Source organism: Spodoptera frugiperda, chromosome 13 (assembly GCF_023101765.2).
Source record: "Spodoptera frugiperda isolate SF20-4 chromosome 13, AGI-APGP_CSIRO_Sfru_2.0, whole genome shotgun sequence".
Lineage (NCBI taxonomy): Eukaryota > Metazoa > Arthropoda > Insecta > Lepidoptera > Noctuidae > Spodoptera > Spodoptera frugiperda.
In genome coordinates this window covers 6666837-6689261 of record NC_064224.1, presented here as the reverse complement: position 1 = coordinate 6689261, position 22425 = coordinate 6666837, and the positions used below count along the sequence as shown (strand labels likewise).

The 22425-nt window shown below is 37.3% G+C and overlaps 2 protein-coding genes and 1 long non-coding RNA gene across 7 annotated transcripts; 1 reads left to right on the top strand and 2 right to left on the bottom strand.

Annotated features, from left to right (window-relative positions):
- The first annotated feature begins 728 nt into the window (after positions 1-728).
- On the top strand, positions 729-20697 carry LOC118270231 (dosage compensation regulator). 2 transcript variants are annotated; one of them, XM_050698035.1, is made up of 23 exons: positions 729-945; positions 1277-1539; positions 1946-2199; positions 4213-4386; positions 4571-4650; positions 5057-5248; positions 5890-5984; positions 6255-6377; positions 6897-7045; positions 7945-8071; positions 8782-8931; positions 9615-9762; positions 11005-11105; positions 11571-11804; positions 12284-12439; positions 12987-13117; positions 13557-13726; positions 14183-14376; positions 14799-14913; positions 18566-18717; positions 19078-19269; positions 19656-19814; positions 20162-20697. In XM_050698035.1, exons 1-23 carry the CDS (start codon positions 867-869, stop codon positions 20618-20620), a joined length of 3897 nt encoding a protein of 1298 aa, XP_050553992.1. In that variant the 5' UTR covers positions 729-866; the 3' UTR covers positions 20621-20697. The 2 variants fall into 2 exon arrangements, with proteins under 2 accessions (XP_050553992.1, XP_050553993.1); XM_050698036.1 differs by lacking the exons at positions 729-945; positions 1277-1539 and adding an exon at positions 3459-3527 and having other exon boundaries at positions 2051-2199.
- On the bottom strand, positions 15827-17304 carry LOC118270234 (uncharacterized). 4 transcript variants are annotated; one of them, XR_004783193.2, is made up of 3 exons: positions 16955-17304; positions 16478-16699; positions 15827-16338 (listed from the first exon to the last, which is right to left on the bottom strand). It is a non-coding gene; the product is annotated as an uncharacterized LOC118270234 (long non-coding RNA). The 4 variants fall into 4 exon arrangements; XR_004783195.2 differs by having other exon boundaries at positions 15827-16335; XR_004783194.2 differs by having other exon boundaries at positions 16487-16699.
- Positions 20688-21967, bottom strand: LOC118270233 (dynein light chain roadblock-type 2). The gene has a single exon (XM_035585687.2). It carries the CDS (start codon positions 21642-21644, stop codon positions 21351-21353), a length of 294 nt encoding a protein of 97 aa, XP_035441580.1. The 5' UTR covers positions 21645-21967; the 3' UTR covers positions 20688-21350.
- Positions 21968-22425: the final 458 nt, after the last annotated feature.

Here is a 22425-nt window from a genome sequence, read left to right as displayed (position 1 = left end):
TAATGCAGTTTCCATCGCCCACAATTTATTAGCAACATCAGATAATTTGGGAAAGCCATGCTTCGGCACGAATGGGCCAGCTCGACCAGAATGATAACACGGCCTCACAGAAAACCGACCTAAATCAACGCTTACCTTGTGTGAGTGAAGTTACCGAAGGCCCTATTGCCACCCTTCCCAATTTTCCCAATCGCCGATTCCCCAACAACCCTTATATTCCTAACCCCCAAAAGACCGGCAACACATTTGTAACGCCTCTGGTGTTCAAGTGTCTAATGGGCGGCGACGGTTGCTTACCGTCAGATAATCCGTCTACTCGTTTACTATACCTGCTTATACCATAAGAAGAGTGCTTTTAAAGAGTAAGCTGTTTTTTTACATCTACAGATATGTAAAAAACAGCGTACTCTTTCTTACAGCGTCTTCTAAGCTAAGGGGAAAAAAATTAGTTCAGTTTAGTTTGGAGCGCGCGTTTTTCATTCGGTTTATGACACCTGCTCCCAGAGTAAGGGTGCTGGTTCAAAACCTGGCAAGTATCAATGTGAGTTTCCGAGGTATTGTTTCTGGTTCACAATAAAATAATTAGATAAATCATTATTTGGCCCTAAGAAATAAACTAGGGTACGCCTTGCTGTATATTTTTTTAATTGTAAGAAGCATAGACGAAATTAATTTATTTTGGACCATAGACAAATATGTCGAAAATGTCAGCGTTGTCAGATAAACTGTCAATGTCAATATAAACGCGAAGCTCGCGGTGTTTTCTGGTGCGCGATTTATTGAGCGGAATATTTGCAATAACAAAATATTCCACTGTGTGTTATTAATTGTGTAAATTCGAGGCATTTAGCCTAAACCGGTGCAAGATGATGGACGCTAAGTCATTCCTTTACTCTTGGTGTGCGAAGAAGGGATTTACGCCGGTTTACGATATCCGGGCCACTGGTATGGAAAATTACCGATTGCTATTTTGTTTTCTTATTAAAATAAAAAGTACAGATTACGCATTCGTAATAAATTATTTATCTCGTAGCTATATTGATATAGACATGCTGTAAGGCTGATACGTACGCTTGTATCATGCTTCAATAAAAAATCGATAAGTTTGTTTTGCGTGAGACGTACCTATTATTGTATTAAAAATACAAACAATAACCTCTTCAATAACAATGAGCTTCTGTTTTATATCTTTGTCCGCTCACCACATCATGAATAAGAAAACGATTCATTTAACTACTTTATGTTTTATTAAAAAAATGTAACCTTCACTTTATAGGCCCAAAACATCGTCAACGCTTCCTATGTGAAGTTCGTGTGGGTACTATCACGTATGTCGGGGCGGGAAACTCGACAACGAAGAAAGATGCCCAAATGAACGCATCGAAAGACTTCGTTAGTTACCTGATAAGGTCTGGAGAGGTAGATGCCAATGAGATACCGGAGGAGACGAGGGCCGCTGTAAAGATTGAAGAAGATAACAAAGCAGGTGCAAGCAATAAACAGCAGCAGCAACATCAACAACCGAAGCCTGTGTTCCAGGTTTGTTTAAAAATTTACTAGATTTTTGTAACTTAGGTATTTTATATGTAATTGCTTTTTTAACATTCATTTTACGTGTGACTGGCAAGTGTAGATAAAGCGCAAGATATCGAAACTAATTAGTTATTGTATGATTGTTTTTTTATCTTCTCTTCAAGAAGGGAATAAATAAGTTTCTTAAAGATCGGCAAACCATATGTAATGCCCCAAGTGTTCAGAGGCTACGGTAACCACTTACCATTAGGTGCAATGTGTGGAGTCTTGCCATTATTGTGGTATAAAAAAAACTCAATCTGTCTGTTAGAATTAAACAATGGTTATTTTAGTAGGTTCGTTATGATAATACTTTAATGATAATTTATTAAATTGCAGTAATTAATTACTAAATTTTTCTAACACTTCTTAGGAGGGTATGGGTCCTGAAATGATGGGTGAAGCCTACCAAGCTTACAGTGGCCAGAATCACGGTTCAAACTTTACGTACATAGACCGCATGCAACAACAAAAGAACGTCGAAGAGGCTGAGGAGATGGACATTAATGCAAGCCTCCATGGAAACTGGACAATGGAAAACGCTAAGTCCAAACTACATCAATTTCTGCAAATCAATAAAATTAATACGGACTACATGTATAAAGCTGTTGGGCCTGATCATACCAGGTTCGTTAATTGTTTTTCATTATCTACGGTTTCTAATTTCTTTTTACGATATTAATAAAAAAAAAACATGCTTATCATTGCTTAATTGCTGACTCATTAAGTGTTAGTTATCTATCAAACATTATTTCTTGAACAAACTTCTCATTATTTATTTCTGTTTAAGAATTATAACTATTAATTAATTACATTGAAAATGTATTTTTCTATATCCGCCATTATGGTTTAGCAAATTTATTAATTACTTTTTAAATTGTATTTGTTTATTACTTATGTTAATGAGACATAATTATAGCTTATACTTGGAAAATTCCATTCACACGAATATTCTTCGTTTCTGCTTTTGCAACCTCACCTCATACTTTTTTTAACTATATTTTATTATTATTATTCTGTAGAAAGTTAAATGTTTATGCTTCCCCAAGCCACTGATTATTCATATTGTACAAATGAAAAATCAATGGCTAACGATATCACTTAGTCTACCCCAGAAGTGTAGTCAAGTAATATTTATTATAATAATATTTATTTTACTGCTGGCAATACTTATGGTTAAGTTTTTAGCAAGGTTCACACTTAAGATTCACCAGTAAACTAACAATAAGTGTTACCAGCAAAGAAAAAAAAATGGAAACTGCATTTGCAAATTTTTTAATGCAAAGGCGGCTTCATTATTATTTTAAGAGCAACCACAGAGAACAAATCCAAGACAAGTTTAAAAATAGAACTAACAATCGCTTTTATTCTTGATTCATTAAAAAAAAAACTATAAATGTGTACATATTCATGTCTTATTGAATATTTTGGTGACTGTTAACAATGATTCCTAAAGGTAAACGTCCACAGGCCCGCATCGCACGTACAACTACGTCCACTGATCCGCATCGTATGGACCGCTCGTTGGCAATACCTACATGTGATGCGTGCCGATGACGTCATACGGAATGCGTACGATGCTTGCGATGCGGACGATGCGGGCCTGATGGGACGCTTACCTTTAATTTGTATTATGTATTTATTTTCTCAAAAAGGTATAAAAGTAACTATGATATTAATACCTATTCAGTTCATAATAGACTTTTGGCTATTAAAAGACACCAATAAAATCACAAAATTTACAGTTGGAAGACCTATAATTGCTCATTGTTTACAGTCCGTTTAACTAATGATGAAAAATGTATAATACTATGATTATACATTTTCAAATATGGACATAACAGATGACAATATAATAATGGTCTTGGATTTTGTTCTCGAAACAGGTGTGTTTGACCTCTTTATACTGACTGTACTTGGCTACACTTCACAAGTGACTCCTAGTCAGAAATGAGGTAAGTTTATATTGTTATGTTTTCTATATTACTTTAAATGTTTGCCGCAACGGGCTGTGTCATCACTCACGCAAACAATAGGCAATTTATATCGGATGCCCGATGCGCCGCGCGCATCTCCGTGTGTGAGGCGTTTATTTTTAGATATATTTTTTAAATTATATGTATGTTCGGTGGTGTAATGAAATAATGCACGTTATAATATGAATCTCTCATTAAATTAAGGAGTTTTCTAGAAGTTTTTTTTTTTCAGTCGTATATTATTTCTTGTTCAAAAGTAGCCTATGTATTATTCCTGAACATAATCTACCCTTATTCCAAATTTCATCGTTTCAGTCGTTTTGAAGTGACAGAGTAACAAACATCCATACAAACTTTCGCATTTATAATATTAGTAGGATTTGTTCATACTTTTTTCTGATGTCGTTTTCCAGACACAAGGAATTTTTGTAGTACTAAAACAAAGTAAACTGAACTAAGATATATTTTGCTTACTAACTAAACTTCAACATCCACCAATGACGAAACTTCGGAACAAATACGAAGACGTCTGATTCTTATGAACATCTTTAATTAACTGTCTTCTGTAACTAACTTATACTACTGATTAGGGCGAGGTGTCACACACAATGCAATCCTAATACCAATTATTGTCACTAAGAGTCCCTAATTACAATAATTACAGGAGTTTTTCATGTGAGATGTCTATATTCGTCCGCCAACTCGGTCGCAACGTGACCGGCCGTGAGACCGCATCGAACAAGCAGACCGCTAGCAAATCCTGCGCGCTGTCCATAGTCAGGCAGCTGTACCATCTCGGTGTGATTGAGGCCTTCAGCGGGACTTTGAAGAAGGACAGGTATATACTGCTATTCCATTTTTGTACCCGACTTTTGGAAGGGAATCTTTATTAATGTACATCATTTTCTATGGCTATAAGGTTCACAATTCTTTGAATCCTGGAGCTCTTAATTATGTTTCCTTTCATTTTATGTAAGACAAAGTCGAACTTCGGTAATATATCGTATGTTGATTTCTTGCAGGTCATCGGAAGGTATTATGAAACCGTATCCTGTGGCTCTCAGTCCGGATTTGGAGAAGCAACTAGAGGAAACATTAAAAGGTGAGTACATAATATAGACATCATTACATTCTATAAAATAAAGTCGCTTTCTCAGTCCCTATGTCCTTTTGTATGCTTAAATCTATACAACAGTGGTTAGAGTTAATAGATAGTGATTCAAGAGGAAGGTTTATATGTATAATACAAGCAATATATCACCATTGCACCCATGCGAAGCTGGGGCGGGTCGCTAGTATTGTATAAATAGTGCACTGTTGGACATAAGCCTCTCTAATATCACATCCCTTATGTCGATGTCTTTCAAGTCTAAGTGACATCTAACAAATAGTATTAGATAGTAAGAGACATTAACTTCACCCCTAAGCCTAATATAATCTATAATGCAACAAACGAAAAATGAACGTCGTACACATCGTCGAACACAGTTTGTTTTTCTTTATACTAGATTTAGAGATCGAGCCAGTAAAGATAGACCCGAAGCTGACGTACACGAGCGAGGAGGGCGGCGCGGGCGGCCTGACGCTGCTGCAGTTGGACCGCGTGAAGGCCATGCGGGAGGCGCGCCAGTTCCCAGCAGGGGTGGTCTCCTGGTCCCCGCCACAGGCCAACTGGAACGCCTGGACTGGATGTAATATTGGTGAGTGGAGTAAAAGTGTTTAGTATAACTTGTGGCTTCTTTTTTTTTTACGTAGCCTCACACTAGGATTTTCTCCTGTGTCGTGGGTGCGTTTACAAACATACAAGTTCACATACACATGACAACCAGACCCGAAACAACAATTTGTGGATCACACAAAGAGTTGCTCCGTGCGGGAATCGAACCCGCTACCCGTTGCGCGGCAGCTAGCTGCCCAGCCACCGCACCAACCGTGCAGCCTTTAGTGTCCTGTTGTCATTATAATTATGTCTAAATAACTTCATGGTGCGGTAGCCGGCTGCCACGCAAAGGGTGGGTCTGCAAGGAGCAACTCTGTGTGATCCGCAAATTGTTATTTCGGGTCTGGGTGTCATGTGTATGTGAAATTGTATGTTTCTTAACACATCCACGATACAGGAGAAAAACTTAATGTGGGGCAAGATTTGAAAAAATGCTGAACTAATTATGATGGGCTTTAGTTTTTGATTATAATTTACTATGATGTGTATCTATCCAATGTTTATACAGTTTTGGATCCTCTAATGTATTTAAACTATTAGTAGTCTTGAAGTATACTTCTGTACCTACAAGTTTTAACAATATTTTCATCATATTGACGATTTGTTTTTTATTGTAAACAGATGAAGGCCCACTGGCCAGCACCAGCTTGGAGGAGATCAGTTCTGACCTCGAGAAACATCACAGGGACATGTGTCAGAATAGCACTCTGTACCAGGTTCGTATACATAATCTTATGAAACAACTACTTAATAAAAAACACGTTGTTCATCCACAAGATCGACGACTTGTTAAAAGAGCACGTTCGGCGCTATGATTGGCCGGCTCGAATAATCCAACCAATCAGAGCGCCGAACGAGCTCTCGTTTCGATTATTTTAAACGTAAAGCGAACTCGTACTAAGGGTACCGAGAGCCACCAAGTTCACTTCAGGATCACACAGGATCTTTGGCTTATGATGATCATGATAATATTGGTTTATTTGTAGGAGAGCCTCCGCGAAAGGGAACAACTGCCAGTATACGCGATGAGGACTCAGATTATGGAGGCTATCAATGAGAATCCAGTAATCATTATCAGAGGCAACACTGGATGCGGTAAAACTACCCAGGTATGTACGACTTAATATAATGTGCAATTTGATAACGGCCCAGTAGAAGACTTGCTACCACCATACTGTTCCTGCGACTGTCTAAAAGGCTTGAGAAATACCAGGTAGCAGCATTCTCTGATCAACTGGTTTTAAGTTGATCAGAGAATTCTGGGATTTCGCATCCACCTGTCAAGCGCAGTTTATGATAAATTCTCTTATTTTAATACATACTTACATAAACACTTAGGGTGATTCAACTACATGGACCGCTTTCGCAAAGAGTCAACAGCTTGATTCTGCCATCGATTCCGACATGATTAGCAATTTCAATGAAATATGACGTAACAATATCGAGCGCAGGCGGGGGGATATACGCACGTATACGTATACGGTACATAATAAGTTTGTAGTTCACTATGCACTCCCAGCTTGAAGCAGTCGATCCTAACTGCTTTAAGCGGTCCGTGTATGTTTTAAGCAGGCCTTGGACTGCAAAATGCTGGCAGAAGTTAGTTAATTTATCTTTTAATTTTGTAGGTATGTCAATTCATCCTGGACGACTACATAGCGAGCGGGCAGGGCGCGTGGGCCAACGTATGCGTGACCCAGCCGCGACGTATCTCTGCCATCAGCGTCGCCGAGCGAGTCGCGTCCGAGCGCTGCGAGGATCTTGCTAATAGTGTCGGGTAAGGAAGAATTATTGTTACTATTTTTCGAAGATGCTTGACAAGTTTCAAGTTGGATACTCTTGATTAAGAGCTCCGCAGAGGCTTGAAAGTAGTCGAGCGTTTTCTAAAAGTTAACACGAATAACATGACGGAGTATGAATATTAAAAATCCATTTACTCCATCTAATCTAATCTAGGTAATGAAAAATATTAGACACGTATTTTTTTTTATTTTGTGATATAAGATGACATTACCTAAATAAAACGAATCAAAGTTTAGGAGTGGCAGCAATTTATACGTCATTTAGTCGTATAAAATCTGCTTAGAAGTGACGTCACGCAATATTTCAAATCTATATACATACCTTGGAAAGTAATTGTTTCTAAAAAAATAAAATAAAAATACGTGTCTAATTTTTTTATTTATTTTTTATTTATAGCCTTTTTTATTCGGACATGAAAGGAATAACTTAAGCTATCAATGCACTCTTTCTCCACTTCTGCGTGTCCGTTTGCCAGGTGGCAAAGGCCTCCTCCAATCTTCTCCATTCTGGCCTTTCTATGGCCACTCTACCCCAAGTGATTCCCGCAACCTGCCTGATGTCGTCGTCCCACCTTTTTTGTGGTCTGCCTCTCTTTCTCTTTCCATTCCTTGGGTACCATTGTGTGACCATTTTACTCCACTTATCCCTTCCTCTGATCATGTGGACTGCCCATTTCCACTTTTGTCTCCTCACTTTGAGAGTCTTGTCTTCTTGTCTGTCTTGTCAGTCTTGGACCTTAGTTTTTTTCCTGATACTTTAAAATAATCTACAAGACGGGCATTAAAAAAATAGTCACCACCCATTATTTATCACGGTAAACATTTTGTTTAAATATTTATGTTATATTAACATTAATATTCTTGTTGTGTACAGTTACTCAGTGCGTTTCGAGTCGATGCTGCCCCGTCCGTACGGGTCCATAATGTTCTGTACGGTGGGAGTGTTGCTGAGGAAGTTGGAGGGAGGCCTGCGGGGAGTCAGCCATGTACTTGTGGATGAGGTATGTGCCCTCTATACATATCATTCCTCCTTGCGTCGTTAATCCTCAATGCTGAGGGTCGTGATCCCGACGAATAGCTCTCTGGTTGACTACAATATCATTATGAAAAGTTAATTTAGTTTTTACGTATATTTGTTTGAATAAGTCTTGTTTACCTGTAAAAGTACCAGTATTCTGTAGTGTTGGATTAGAGAAATTATTCTAGTATATGACCCTATTTTTTTATCAGTCTCGTAGTCGCAATAGCAAGAGAGAGGTATTGTTTATGATCCTCAAATAGGGCTACGAAGCCTTTTGGTTTTTTATAAATTCGGTTGGTTTGATTTTTAATAGGTTCGTAATAAGACTTTCCACGAGCCATTACTTCATGTGTCTTATACATTAAATACAGGATTGTTTTAATGTCTTGTATCGCCGGTATATAAGACAACAATAGAAAACACATTGTGTCTCGTGTGGATCCGCGTTCCGGCACACAAAAGATTTTGAGAATTTGCAACCATCTTATCTTATTAAAACACTAGAGACGCGTCCCAGCTTCGCATGAGTGCAATGGTGTATGAATCGCTCTATCTATTAAAAAAAAAACCGCATCAAAATCCGTTGCGTAGTTTAAAAGATTTAAGCATACAAAAGGACTTAGGGACATAGAAAGCGACTTTGTTTTATACTATGTAGTGATAAATTAATACTATTAAATCTATTGACAGGTACACGAACGCGACGCAGACACGGACTTCGCTCTAATCTTACTCCGTGACATGGCGCACACATACCCAGACCTGCGCATTATTCTCATGTCTGCCACCGTCGATACTACGCTGTTTACATCGTACTTCGGAAACTGTCCTGTTATTGAGGTAAGTGATAGATAATTATTAATATTAGACTTTATTATGGAATAGGTGGCAAACAAGCAGACGGGTCACCTGATGGTAAGCGATCAGCGCCGCTCATAAACACTCGCAACACCAGAGGGGTTGCCAGCGTTTTAAAAAGGAGTACGCTCTTTTGTTTAAATGTCGTATCGGTTCGGAAATACCACCGATGACAGCTCATTCCACAGTTTTGTTGACTATATTTGCAGTGAAAAATAGTATAGTACGGTCGTTTAATGATAAATGTTTGAAGTTTTGTTTTACGCAATGTCTCGTCCTTTGCGCAAATGTTTAATATTTTGCGCAACAATTTTTTAACGCGATATTACGTGGTAATCTAGTTATAATTAGTGTTACTTTATTAAAGATATGCTTTATAACACCCATCTAACCACTTTAATATTATTATGAAACTGAGATAGAGAGAGATAGACTAGGTATATACCGTTTTCTTTCATTCTGTACCCTTAGTATTGAGTCGATTACTTTAAACGTTAATCAAACTCGTACTAAGGGTACTGTGCAAGACCTATCTCTTAAGTTATAAGGCACATAAGACATATGGTAACATTGTAATCAAAATCACTGTAAGATGTCTGTAGTTTCTGCCTACCCGTTTAACAAATACAATTAAAATATAACCTACAAAGATATCCACTCTCTAGGTACCCGGGCGCACGTTCCCAGTGAAGCAATACTTCCTGGAGGACTGCATCGAGCTGACCAAGTTCGTGCCGCCGCCCGACATGCGCAAACGCAAGCACTCGGGCAAGAAGGTCGACGGCCGTGGCGAGGAAGAGGAGGATGATGAAGGTAGACCTTGTTCTTGTTGTTAATTGTAATAAATAATAACTAATAAAAAATAACATGAAGTATTCAAGTTATTATTTCAATTAATCCACATACAAAATTATTGTGACGTCCTAGCTTTCATACTTTAAATTGGCTAGGTAATGTTATAGATTACGGTAGATGACTAATTTTTAAAATATTAGACAGTTTTATTTTTATTTTTATTCGCATTCAACAAATACTTTCGAAGATATATCGATTTGAAGTATCACGTGACGTCACTTCTAGGTACTTTTGATACATAGAAATGACGTATTTGCTCCCACTCCTAAACTTTGATTCGTTTTATTTGAGTATTGTTATCTTATATGAGAAAACAAAAAAATACATATTATGCAATATTTTTCATTACCTAACTGACGGACTAAATAGATTTTTAATTTTCATACCCCATCATCATCACTTTTGTCCGCCAGTGAAGTATCTAACTTCAGCTTATACTTTAACATTTTCATTAGTGACATCAATTACTTAGTACACACGAATTGCTAGTTCGTTTCACTCATTTAATCTCAATGGAACATTATAAATATTAAAGTTAGATGTAGATCCCATTATTCAAAGTTACATACATTTTTCTTGCTTGACCAAAGGACCGACAAATGATAGTGCAAGTGAGTATATTATGTTTTCAATACATATATCAATAAAATTAATAGTAAAATTATAGTCATAATTTTTAAAATCTAATATATTTTTCATACATACTCACGCTTTTGTTCCATATGGGTAGATAGAAACTACAAAAAAAAACACGTTTCTTTGATTTTCTTTGTATCTACTATAAAATTCTGTTTTGTGTTATGATCCAAAAAAGCGTTTAAACGCTCGTCAACCGAGAAAATAGGAAATTCAATGTATGGCCTTGAATTTTGATATATGTAATATCAGTTTAAGTTGCTGTGGATGCGGTTGGCTGCTACCAGTCATATTCATTGGTATACATAGCTTAGCACTGGTGGAAACGAACTGAGCTAAGCTATGTTTTTCATGGTACAATGCGTGCTATGCATGTCTGCTATGAATGGCTTCCCTACTATCAATACAAAATATTATCTCGGTATACAGTCGCTTACTAAATGTCGTCTGGTTCAAAGCCCTGTTCAAAGAGCTGACTGAGGATTTTTATAACTTTATTTATTCAATTGCACATAGCATTTATTTTCGAGTAATTGTCTTCAATGTTAATTTATTGTTTCCCAGCTAATGAGGATCAGGAGGAGGACTTGAACAAGAACTGCCAGCTGGCCTCCACGTACCTGCCCAGCACCAGCCAGACCATGTCCCGGCTGTCTGAGAAAGATGTAAGTTTTATATTTGTATTGGAGTAGTAGACGAAGTGATAGTGATAAGATGGTTCTTCTTGCTTCTTTTTAGAGTCCGTTCATATAAGCCGACCGACCGAGAAAACTCAGACTTTAACGAAAACCATACTAAATTGATACAAACTATTTTTAATATTCTTAGGAACTAATTTAGCTTTTTAGGACATTATTGATTTACTTACCTACTTGAAACTTTATCTTATTTCGTAAAAGTTTGACGAATTGTTCGTCAAAGATTGACTTACTCAATGCGACAGACGCATTGCGTAAGTCAATATTAAATATCCATTGGGCGAGTCTTATTAATTTGATTTTTGTATGGCACTACTACATATTATCGATGTTAAACAAAACAATATCCCCTTGATTCTTCCAAAAACTTGACTACAAACTGTGAAAAAATGTGTAAATAACAAATATACTAAAATATATTATTAATTTCAGCTAAGCTTCGAGCTAATAGAATGCATACTACAACACATTCGCGACCTCAAAGGCGACGGAGCGGTCCTAATCTTCTTGCCAGGTTGGAACTTGATCTTCGCGTTGGCCAAACATTTGTCGCAACACAAGCTGTTTGGCGACACATCCCAGTACGTGATACTGCCACTGCACAGTCAGATACCGAGGGAAGATCAGAAGAAAGTCTTTGTTACACCTCCACCTGGGTTGACTAAGGTACGATTGTGTTTTAGACCTTATTGCCTTAGATTTAAGATTTAGCTTACATTTTTCAGTCAGGTTTTATGTCGTGAGACATACTAAAGTAACTAATAAACCACGGTTTACTCACATACATCAATAGAGAAAAGCTTTACTAGTTTTTAAAAACTCTAGCAGACTGCGTGATGCCGCGTCTGCGCACGCTGCTCATGATGAAGAGTCCCTCTGTGAATCGAAACTAGTAGAGCTTTTCTCCATTAATTTACGTGTGTAAACCGTAATTTTTAGTTAAAAATGTTTCTTACAAAAGATGTTACTATTTACCATAAAGTTGGCGATGTCTGCAAGACTAGGAGTGACACTTATGGGTAGACGCATCATCGCTGACTACTGGGCGAGATGGTGGCTAAATGCCCACCCTTTGTAAATTAAAAATTATTACAGTATGCAAGAGAAAAACATAATGAATGTTAAGTCAATTATTTATTCGACAGGTGATCCTATCAACGAACATAGCGGAGACGTCGATCACGATCAACGACGTGGTGTACGTGATCGACTCGTGCAAGGCGAAGGTGAAGCTGTTCACGTCGCACAACAACATGACGTCCTACGCCACCGTCTGGGCCAGCAAGACTAATCTCGAACAGGTAACCTATCAACATTCTCAATTCTCTAAATATATAAAACAAACTTTAATAATTTTCTGATAAATTCTGTAAATATTTAGAAAAACTGATGTTGTGCGATGGGTTTAATTTTTTATGTATAGGATTATATTGAATTATATTGTTTAGGTATGTTTTTAACTTTGATTACACACCACACAACGATTTTCTCATATATTGTGAGTGAATGATGAATAAATGATTTAGTTTCACATACGTATCACGCCTAGACCTGGGGGCCTACTCCGGTTCTCGAATCCGAAGTTTCGTTTATTACACGGCCGTAGGTTTTATTGATTTACTAGTAGAATTACTTGAAATAACGTTTTATTTTTTATTTTATATCAAAACCTATGAAATGAAGATAAATAATCTTCATTTCATTTTGATGATGATTTTAAGAATACTAAAATAGTGTTACACATTTAGAGGCTAAAATAACGAACGTAACCGTACCCGCCCTATTTGAAGTAGACTGCGATGTACACAAATATACACAAACACATATTAATATTACGTTCGTTTCCAGCGCAAAGGTCGTGCCGGGCGTGTCCGTCCGGGAGTATGCTTCACGCTATGTTCCCGCGCGCGGTTCGAGCGACTCGAGGAACATCAAACCGCTGAGATGTTCCGCACGCCACTACATGAACTCGCACTTAGGTATGGAGTGTTTCTTTACAACATTTTATCTTAGGTCTTAAGGCACATTCAGGCGGGAAAACGAGCAGACGGTTTTCAATCGGCATTAGGTTTCATGCCGGTTTTCTAAACTACTGCGCTAGAACCGGTTTATAACTATCACCATCCTGCTACTCCGCTATTAAATGCCCCATAAAACCAACCCTTTTTTATGGTATAAGCTGGTAAACGAGCAGTTATTATTGGTAAGCAATCGCCGTCGCCCATGGACACCCGAAACATCAGAGGCGTTACAAATGCGTTGCCGGCCTTTTGGGGGTTAAGAATTTAAGAGTTGTTGGGGAATTGGGGTTTGGGAAGGGGGTTACTGGGCCTCCGTTAACTTCACACAACGAAACATAACGCAAGCGTTGTTTCACGTCAGTTTGCAATACCATTAACAATTATTTTCTCTCCCCAGCATCAAACTCCTTCGCCTAGGCTCCATCGGCCACTTCCTGTCGAAGGCCCCAGAACCCCCGCCGCTGGACGCGGTCATTGAGGCAGAGGCACTGCTTCGTGAGCTCGGCTGTCTCGACGGGGAAGACAACCTCACACCGCTCGGAACTATACTCGCTAAGCTGCCTATAGGTATTGTACTACTTAATAATAATTGTGTGAATGCTTTTAGATGTATATTTGCCGTAACTTACTACGATTTAGTTTTTTTAGTACTTATGTTTAGCTATTCGATTCAAAATCATTCATTAGGTTTTATAATCAAAACTTGACTGAGTCGTAAAGTGCTATCAGACCACTTGAATCCCTATTTTCTAAAACCTACACGGTGATAATTGTGGTATTACATATTTTTGAACGTCAAAACACTAAAAAATGTATTTTATCTTTCGGTCCTTTTGTAAAATTTAATATTTGATCTAATGTGCAGTTGATCTAATGTGCAGTTACACAATAAATCATTTAGCTCATATAGGGAACTCCCTATATGAGCAAAATGCTTTACACTTACATTTTTTCAAAGAAAACAAACAATAAGGAAAAAGAAACATATAAACATAATTTAACATCCATTACCGATGTTCCCAGAGCCCCGTCTCGGCAAGATGATGGTGCTGGGCTTCGTGCTGGGCGTGGGGGACGCGCTGACCACCATGGCGGCCAACTCCACCACCTTCCCCGAGATATTCGTCGTCGAGGGACGCCGGCGACTCTCCAACCATCAGCGGGCGTTGGCCGGAGACAGGGCCTCCGATCATGTGGCTATGCTTAATGCTTTCCAGGTAAGTTTATAAAAAGTGTTACAAGGCTTTTTATGTTTTGAACCAATATTGTTAGTAATTGTGATCACTTGAATAATAAAATGATACATAATTAATTAAAGAAAAAAGAAAAAAATATCTCTTCTGCATTTTACATTTTAAAGTTGAACTTAAATAGATCTCGAGGCGAAGACAAGGAGGTCGAAAGTATTATTCGGCTTTTTAAAGTCACGATAGTAGAATGCCTGGAAAGAAAATGTTTGGTGGAATCTGGGTAATTGGATGACTTCTACTTACCCCTTCGTGGATTTTTTCTTTTTTTTTATTGTTGCCCTACACTAGGATTTTCTCCTGTGTAGTGGGTACATTTACTAACATACTAGTTCACATTTACACTGAATATTATCATTGAGGATACTAAACAAAACACATTTTTTCTGTAGATGTGGGAAAGAGAGCACGCTAAAGGCGAGGAGGCCGAGATAAAATGGTGCGAGTGGAAAGGACTGCAGCAAACCACCATGAGGGTCACCTCCGAAGCCAAGTACCAGCTTACTAGTAAGTGTCAAATTGTTCAAGTGATTGTGTGTCAAGTTGTATAAGTGAATGTGTGTTAATCATTAAAATATAAATACAGTCAGTCAAGTTAAAAAAATAAGAATGAATCTCCCATGAGTTTGCGTAATATTACGCTCTCTTAGCTAGGGCGACTCATATCAGTGTTACTTGCGCATTACTTTAAAAATACAGTTTGTAGTACAATGATCTCAGCATAACTAGCTTTTCGCCGCGGCTTCATCCACGTGGTTGAACAACAATAAATCGTTCATCTTAAGGTGAATGTTCCGAGCTCTTCATGGCTCGTTTCCCGATAGATGGCGCTGAATTGAACATTTTCAGTTTTATGTTGTTTTGAGTGTCATTGGAACAATATTAAGTAACAGAAATAGAAATGCGAAAATCAGGCATCCCACTTTATCGGAATAAGTCAAATTATCGCCTCAAAACCCATCCGATTTGCCATAAAAGCGAAATATTAAAATCCAACTCTGTTTACAGTCATTTATACACACATAGACATAGCGCCTACTTTAAAATCAACCTTTCTTCAAAATTAACCACTAGATGGCGTGCATTTAAAAGTTAATAGGCTGGTACCTGTAGAAATTATGTCTTGGGGATTAGGAACTAAAGAACACCATCTGATGCTATTATGTTCTAAAAATAAAAGGTATAAGTAGTGTTATATTTAGGTACTAAATAGCATAAAACAAAGTCGTTTTCTCTGTCCCTATATCCATATGTATGCTTTCTACACTAAGGATTTTGATGCTGTTTCTTTTAATCGATAGAGTGATTCAAGAGGAAGGTTTATATGTATAATACATGTATATTATAGTAGGGAAACTGATAATTTTGCACCCGTGCGAAAACGGGGCGGGTCACTTTGGAATAAAATGAATGTCAAGAATGCAATGTAAGACAGTTTTATTTTATTATCTTATACATTATTTAATAGAATGTATATACTAACCTGCAATTATTACAAGTATTTATGTGACATGAATGCTTGATACGTGACTGATTATTAAAAAATAATCTCATTCAAAATAATAATTCAAAACTATAATTCATAAACAAGGCAACCAGAATAATAGATTGCAATCAAAGCGGAAAAATGTTTGAGAATATCTAAGCATCCATAATCACTATACTACATAAGGAAATAAAAAAGCAACAACTTTCCTTTTTGTTTTTCAGAAACCTTAAAATAGGTCAATGTATTCATATCACATTATGAACATTATGTTCATTACGACGAGTACACCATTTCAGTTTTCTGACATCAAAAAAAACATGACTGTAAACATTGATAATGTAGATTCTAAACGCACTACTATAATAGTACAATAAAAAACATTTGTCGTGTTGTTTTCACTCATCCTTCTTCATTATTGCCTGGAAACTACCGCTACACAGCTGCTGCGAAAGAAAATTACTATAATTAGTATATTTTTTGTTTAACTTTTGATGTGGATGAAAACAATATCCCACAAGAAAAAAATATAATATAGATTGAAATCAATGGAAATCATAAAATAAAATAAAAAAAATTGTGTACCTTTCATACCTAGGTATACATTTCGCATTTTTTGAACATGTCTCAAAACTATTTCTGGCAGAATACATTCTTTAAAAAAGTGTATTAACTTTGGCATCATATTGCTGATAAAGTCATTATATTATCTCGACAAACTTCTATAACAGTCAAAGGTTCATTGACTGAAATAAAACATATGAAGTAGCATTTATCCATGTTACTGACACGCATTTGTCCTTGAACCTGAAATAGATTTAATATTATAGTAAGAAGATGCTAAAATAAATTATAAAGTGGACATGCAATAGAATTTACTTGATAGTAATATTCATGCTTTTTATTCATAACTAGAACATTATTATCCAATGATAGAGCAAAATTGAAAGGAAATCGTTTTTCTTGGTATGGTCATGTGAAGAAGAGGGATGAAACGCATATTACTAAAAGAGTTCTAAGTTTACATGTAGATGGCTCAACAACTGATGACTCTATACGTACTTGAAAACTAAAGTTTGTTTACAATGAAGCTGGCCACAACTTGAGTTATAATTTACAGGTTTACTATCTTGTCGTCCACATGTATCCAACTGAATGCGCTTTTCACTCGTTTTGACGATTTACGGGCGCCTGAATATTCGTGGCGTTGATACGCCAGCTTTCTCGTAGGACCCCGACATAGTAGGTACCTAGATGTAAACGGAATCCGAAATACACAAAAACTAATTATATACAAGACAATATTATGTTACTTTTATAAACTCAGTACCTATTCGCATAAAATTGAAACGAAATTATAACAAAACCAGATCAAATCGCTTGTAATTGCAGCAAAATTGCAAAGTAAATATCCATACCATAGATTAAACAGAATTTATTAAATACGTTCCGAAATTCAGAAAAATTATAGCAATAAAATTTTACTTACCCAAATTATGATATAACATCAATTGAAAAATCGCTGCAGAACAACCATAATAAAATCATAAAATCGTATTACATATTTATACTCTATTTACTATAACATTAGAAATTTAAAGATACTTGTTTTACCGTCCGTTCAACTGATTTTGAGTGTATCGGAACGCGCGGGATTCATGTAGCAGACGCAATATAATGTGACAAATAATACTAATGTTTGTCCGTCCAAAGTTATTTGTATTACTAATCTGAGAAAACAATATAATATCGATCGGTGATTTCTAATATGAGGATTTTAGTTTGTAATAGCCAGCTAAACTCACGGGCTGACTTGCTAATATTTATTAGTTGGTAGGTATTTTTATTTTGAAATAAAATTACTTACTTATAAACAACATATACTACAATACTTTGCAATAATCATATTAAATTGGAAAGAAATACATACAAGAAATATTACTTCGAATCAATGAATTTTCATTGATCAAAAACATACAAGAAATTCCGCGCGTAAAGCCTAGCGTAATGCTACGCAAACTCTTCGAAATGTATTTTATTTCAAGTCAACCATCTGATGGTACTAAATAAGTTTGGCAACGTGTCAAAGGTCATGTTCGACGGAACGGCAACATCGTATTTTGTCTACGAACGAATTTAAAAATTTTTATTGTTGCCAGTGACAATAATAATAACTAACGTTAACATTTTTTTCACACACGACCACAATGTTTTATATTTTCGTTTACGATAGTTAGTTTTAAATTATTGTAATGTTTTTTAATGAAAACCATTGTTATAAAATTAGTAATGATTCTTCAAATTTACATTATCGGGTGCACGCCATCTAGCGTTTAATATTATAACCTATTGCACTAACACTAGTAAAAGAAATACCAAATTTTTCACGGTTTTCAAGACTGTTTTTCTCCATATATAATGCGAATTATTTACCAAAAAGTTATATGCAGATTCTTGACCGTACAAAAGTGATAAAGTGATTAGTTTTGTGCAAAAAGTGTCTATGTACGGAGAGTATACCGTGAACGAAAAATGTATGAAAAGGCGATCGGAACATTCACCTTAAACCCTTCTCAAGGTTCAAACTGTTAGTGAAAATCATATAAAGACAAGCCGTTTTTAAGGTTATGACATTCATACAGAAAAAGTTATCAAAACTACTCTTCCTTCCAGACATCCTGACCACCACAGTGGGTTTCCCTGAAGAGTGCTGCATCCCCCAGCGCTGGGACCCCACGGGGTCGGACCCCACACTGGACCTCGTCATCGCACTCATGTGTATGGGGCTCTATCCTAACGTCTGTCTGCATCAAGGGAAGAGAAAGGTATGGAGTGTTTAATATACTGTATTGATGTCAACTAGATTCATCTTTATTAATTTTTAGTACATTTTAAAATTGAATACTCTTTAAAACCTACCAGCGGTAAAGTACGAAAATGACTTTTTCCGAGTTATTTTTACTTTCTAAGAATATTTAGACACCACTGTCAAATGGAAAATATCGTGAGGAATCCTGGGCTTATAATTTCTAATTATAAGTTTGAAGTCGCCAACCCGCATTGAGCAAGTGTGGTGATTAATGCTCAAACCTTCTTTGTACGAGTACTTTGGTCAGCAGTGGCCACTTATAGGCTGGTGATGTTGTTGAAAGACAATTAATGTTACATGATTCTTTCTATCCCAGGTACTAACAACAGAAGGCAAGCCAGCCCTGATCCACAAAACATCAGTGAACTGCAGCAACCAGGAGCAAAGGTTCCCGTCCCCTCTGTTCGTGTTCGGCGAGAAAGTCAGGACCCGCGCCATCTCCTGCAAACAGACCACTATGGTCGCGCCACTACATCTACTGCTGTTCGCTAGTAGGAAGGTTGAATGGGTAAGTAGATTTTGTAATTTTATTAGAATCATATTGCTAAAGGCTCCCGTGTGGCTCGAAAGTAGTCGTACTTCCTCGGAATAGTATGCCAATATTGATAAACACTCGTACTGATAATATCGAGATAAACTGATTCAGTTTTGTCACTTCAAAGTCAAAGCATTTATTTAAATTAATCCTAAATTGGGCACTTTTAAAACGTCAAATTGTCAGTCAGTGAAGCGCTGGATTTTTTTATGAAAGTTCAATATTATGTTAAAAACATTGTATGAAATTACAAACACGAATGAAGGCATTTGTATTCCATTCGAAGATCCTTTAACCCTTTTATATCACTCTAATAACATACCACTGAATAATTTAAAAACCCATTTTCCCAATTTTAGATCGACAACGTGGTTCGCCTAGACAACTGGTTGAACTTCGAGATGAACCCTCGCTCCGCCGCGCTGGTCACGGCTCTGCGCCCCGCTGTAGAGAAACTAGTCGAGAGGGCTGCTTCGGAACCTGACGCGGCTTTGCAGTTCACACCACTTGAGCAAAAGGTAGGGTTGGTATAACTTAATCGTGAGTTTGACTGCACGGTTGGTGCGTTGGCTGGGCAACCGGCTGCCGCTCAACGTGTTACAAATTCCCGCATGGAACAACTCTTTGTGTGATCCACAAATTGTATGTTTGTAAATGCACCCACGACACACGAGAAAAAAGCTATAAGACACATTGTAACTTATAATTCAGAAGTATAACTAAATACTAGTCAACATATTTGTTGAACTTACAAAGTGACCTGACTTGATTATGATATGGATTACATTTCTACATAATATTGCTTTAGTGATATTTCATGTTGGAAACAAATGCAATAAAAATAATTAAATGTTCTTTTGTCCAGGTCATCGACTGCATAAAGTCACTTTGCGTCATCGAAGCAGGTGACTTCAGGATCCAACGCGATATGGGTGCAATGGCGTTCAGACCAGACCCCGTCGTCAAGAGAGGAGGCAACAGAGGCTGGGGGACTAACGGACCTCGAGGCGGAGGAGGATTTGGCGGAGGATTCGGTGGAAACAGAGGATTCGGGGGAAATAGAGGAAACTTTGGTGGGAACAGAGGATTTGGAGGAAATCGAGGGTTTTACGGCGGCAACCAATTCGGATTCGACGGTAATCAAGGCGGATTCGGCGGTGGAAACTTCGGAGGTGGCAACTTTGGGGGCGGTAACTTCGGAGGTTTCCCAGGAAATCAGGGAGGATTCGGTGGCAATGACAATGGTTTTGGTTACGGCGGCTTCGGCAACCGAGGAGGTTTCAACCGTGGGGGCTTCAGAGGCCGAGGCAGAGGCAACTGGTGATCATTCCATTACTAGATGTAATTAGTCAACTTTGTGATTTATGATGATAAGTAATAAAGATGAAAAGTTTAATTTTACTCTCGTTTATTTTCTTTGTAACAATATTTAGGCTGGTACAATGATTGTTATAGGAATGTACTACATTTAAAGAATACGCATTTGATTAGTAACCCTACTTAAAATTCTGCGGCTTACCGAATACGCTGCTGTAATCAGGAGCGGATTAACATGGTATTTATTTTGACTTACAATGTGCAAAAATAACGCACAATAATTTATTTCCCATAAGAATAATAATATCAAGGTGATACACAAACTTGTGTCATTGTCCCAAAACATTCGTGGTGAGGCGAGTGCCACTCATCTAGTACAATCCTTTTCTTTAATTTCCATCTCATTCAAATAGCAACAGCTATATATAGGTGCTAAATTGTATAATTTTGGTTTCAAAGGAGAAATATTAATTACTTAAGTAATTGATCAATTTTACACAAAGACATTAATCAAGACGTCAAAGACGAAATATGACTAAGCGAAAAACCCGCCCCTGGCGGTAGCCGTGCTAATAGCATTAATATAGTAACAATATCTACTAATGGCTAAATAATTTCATCATCAAGCAATCTAGGTCAGCCTACATAATTACGAGTTTAGTAATGTAAAGCTAACAAAATTCGCGATTTTTAACTAAACAAAGCATAAAAATTGGCCCACGAGCCAAGATATTCTGTCATTCCACAGGATTTTGAACCACTATAAGTATAAAGTCTTTATCGGGAGCTACCATCACTTCACTTTTCTTACTGCGTATCCTCAAGAACGTCAAGTCATTTGTAGGATCCAGATCTCGTACTACCGCCTTCGCTTTGTCCACCAATGAACTCATCAACCCCGCGTACTGAACAGAAACATGATTCTCCAACGTCGTCTTGATCGGTATACCTTCACCGTTCACCACAATGACTCCTGCCACACCCTTGTGCATAGCAAGCTTGCGAACCGTTTCTTCAGCCTCGTTTGCCATTTTTCACTTAAAAATCGACTCTGCAATGTAAACTCCACAAATTGTTGTCCGAAATCGAGACTTTAAATCCTTCAAATAATTACAAGCGATGTCAACTTTTTGGTGGCAAAAACTTGAAAGTTTGAATTCCGAACGAACGGCCAGAATATTCAAATAGCCCGCGAAAAAGAGGTTCGTACCAAAAACTTTTATTGCACAACACTCGTTTTATTTTATGGAGTAATATTTATAGCTCAATAAGCAGCAGCGAATGGTTTACTGGCATGTCACCGCTCGTGATTGATCTGTTTATACGTTGCCGGGTCGACCGGGAGGGGGCTGACACCGAACTCTAACTACACCCTCGCCATGAGGGGAAACATAAATTCACACAAAACATTAGTCACCGCCATGCGATGTAAACTTTGAGAATGTAGGAAATATGTTGATTCAAAATTTGCATAAACGTATGATAGCATCGCCCCTGGGTTTAAACTATGTTCATAAACTCTGTTAGAACTGGGAAGGCCGATCTCGTAAAAGCCAGTTATAGTTTTAGTGCTAAGCAGTCGCGTTTTCACTAGTTGCTACGCCGAGATAAACGATTCGAAGAGCTATCATAATGTATAGAATAGGGAATAAATACTAGACAAGACGATAATATCACGAATTTTAGTTCGCAGGCAGGTACTAAACCTGCCTCTAAACTTGAAAGTTATGGGCATGAAATGTTAATTATTATCCAAGTACCATCATGGACTAAACTTTATTGGTCCATGGTACCACAAATTTGATTTCTAGA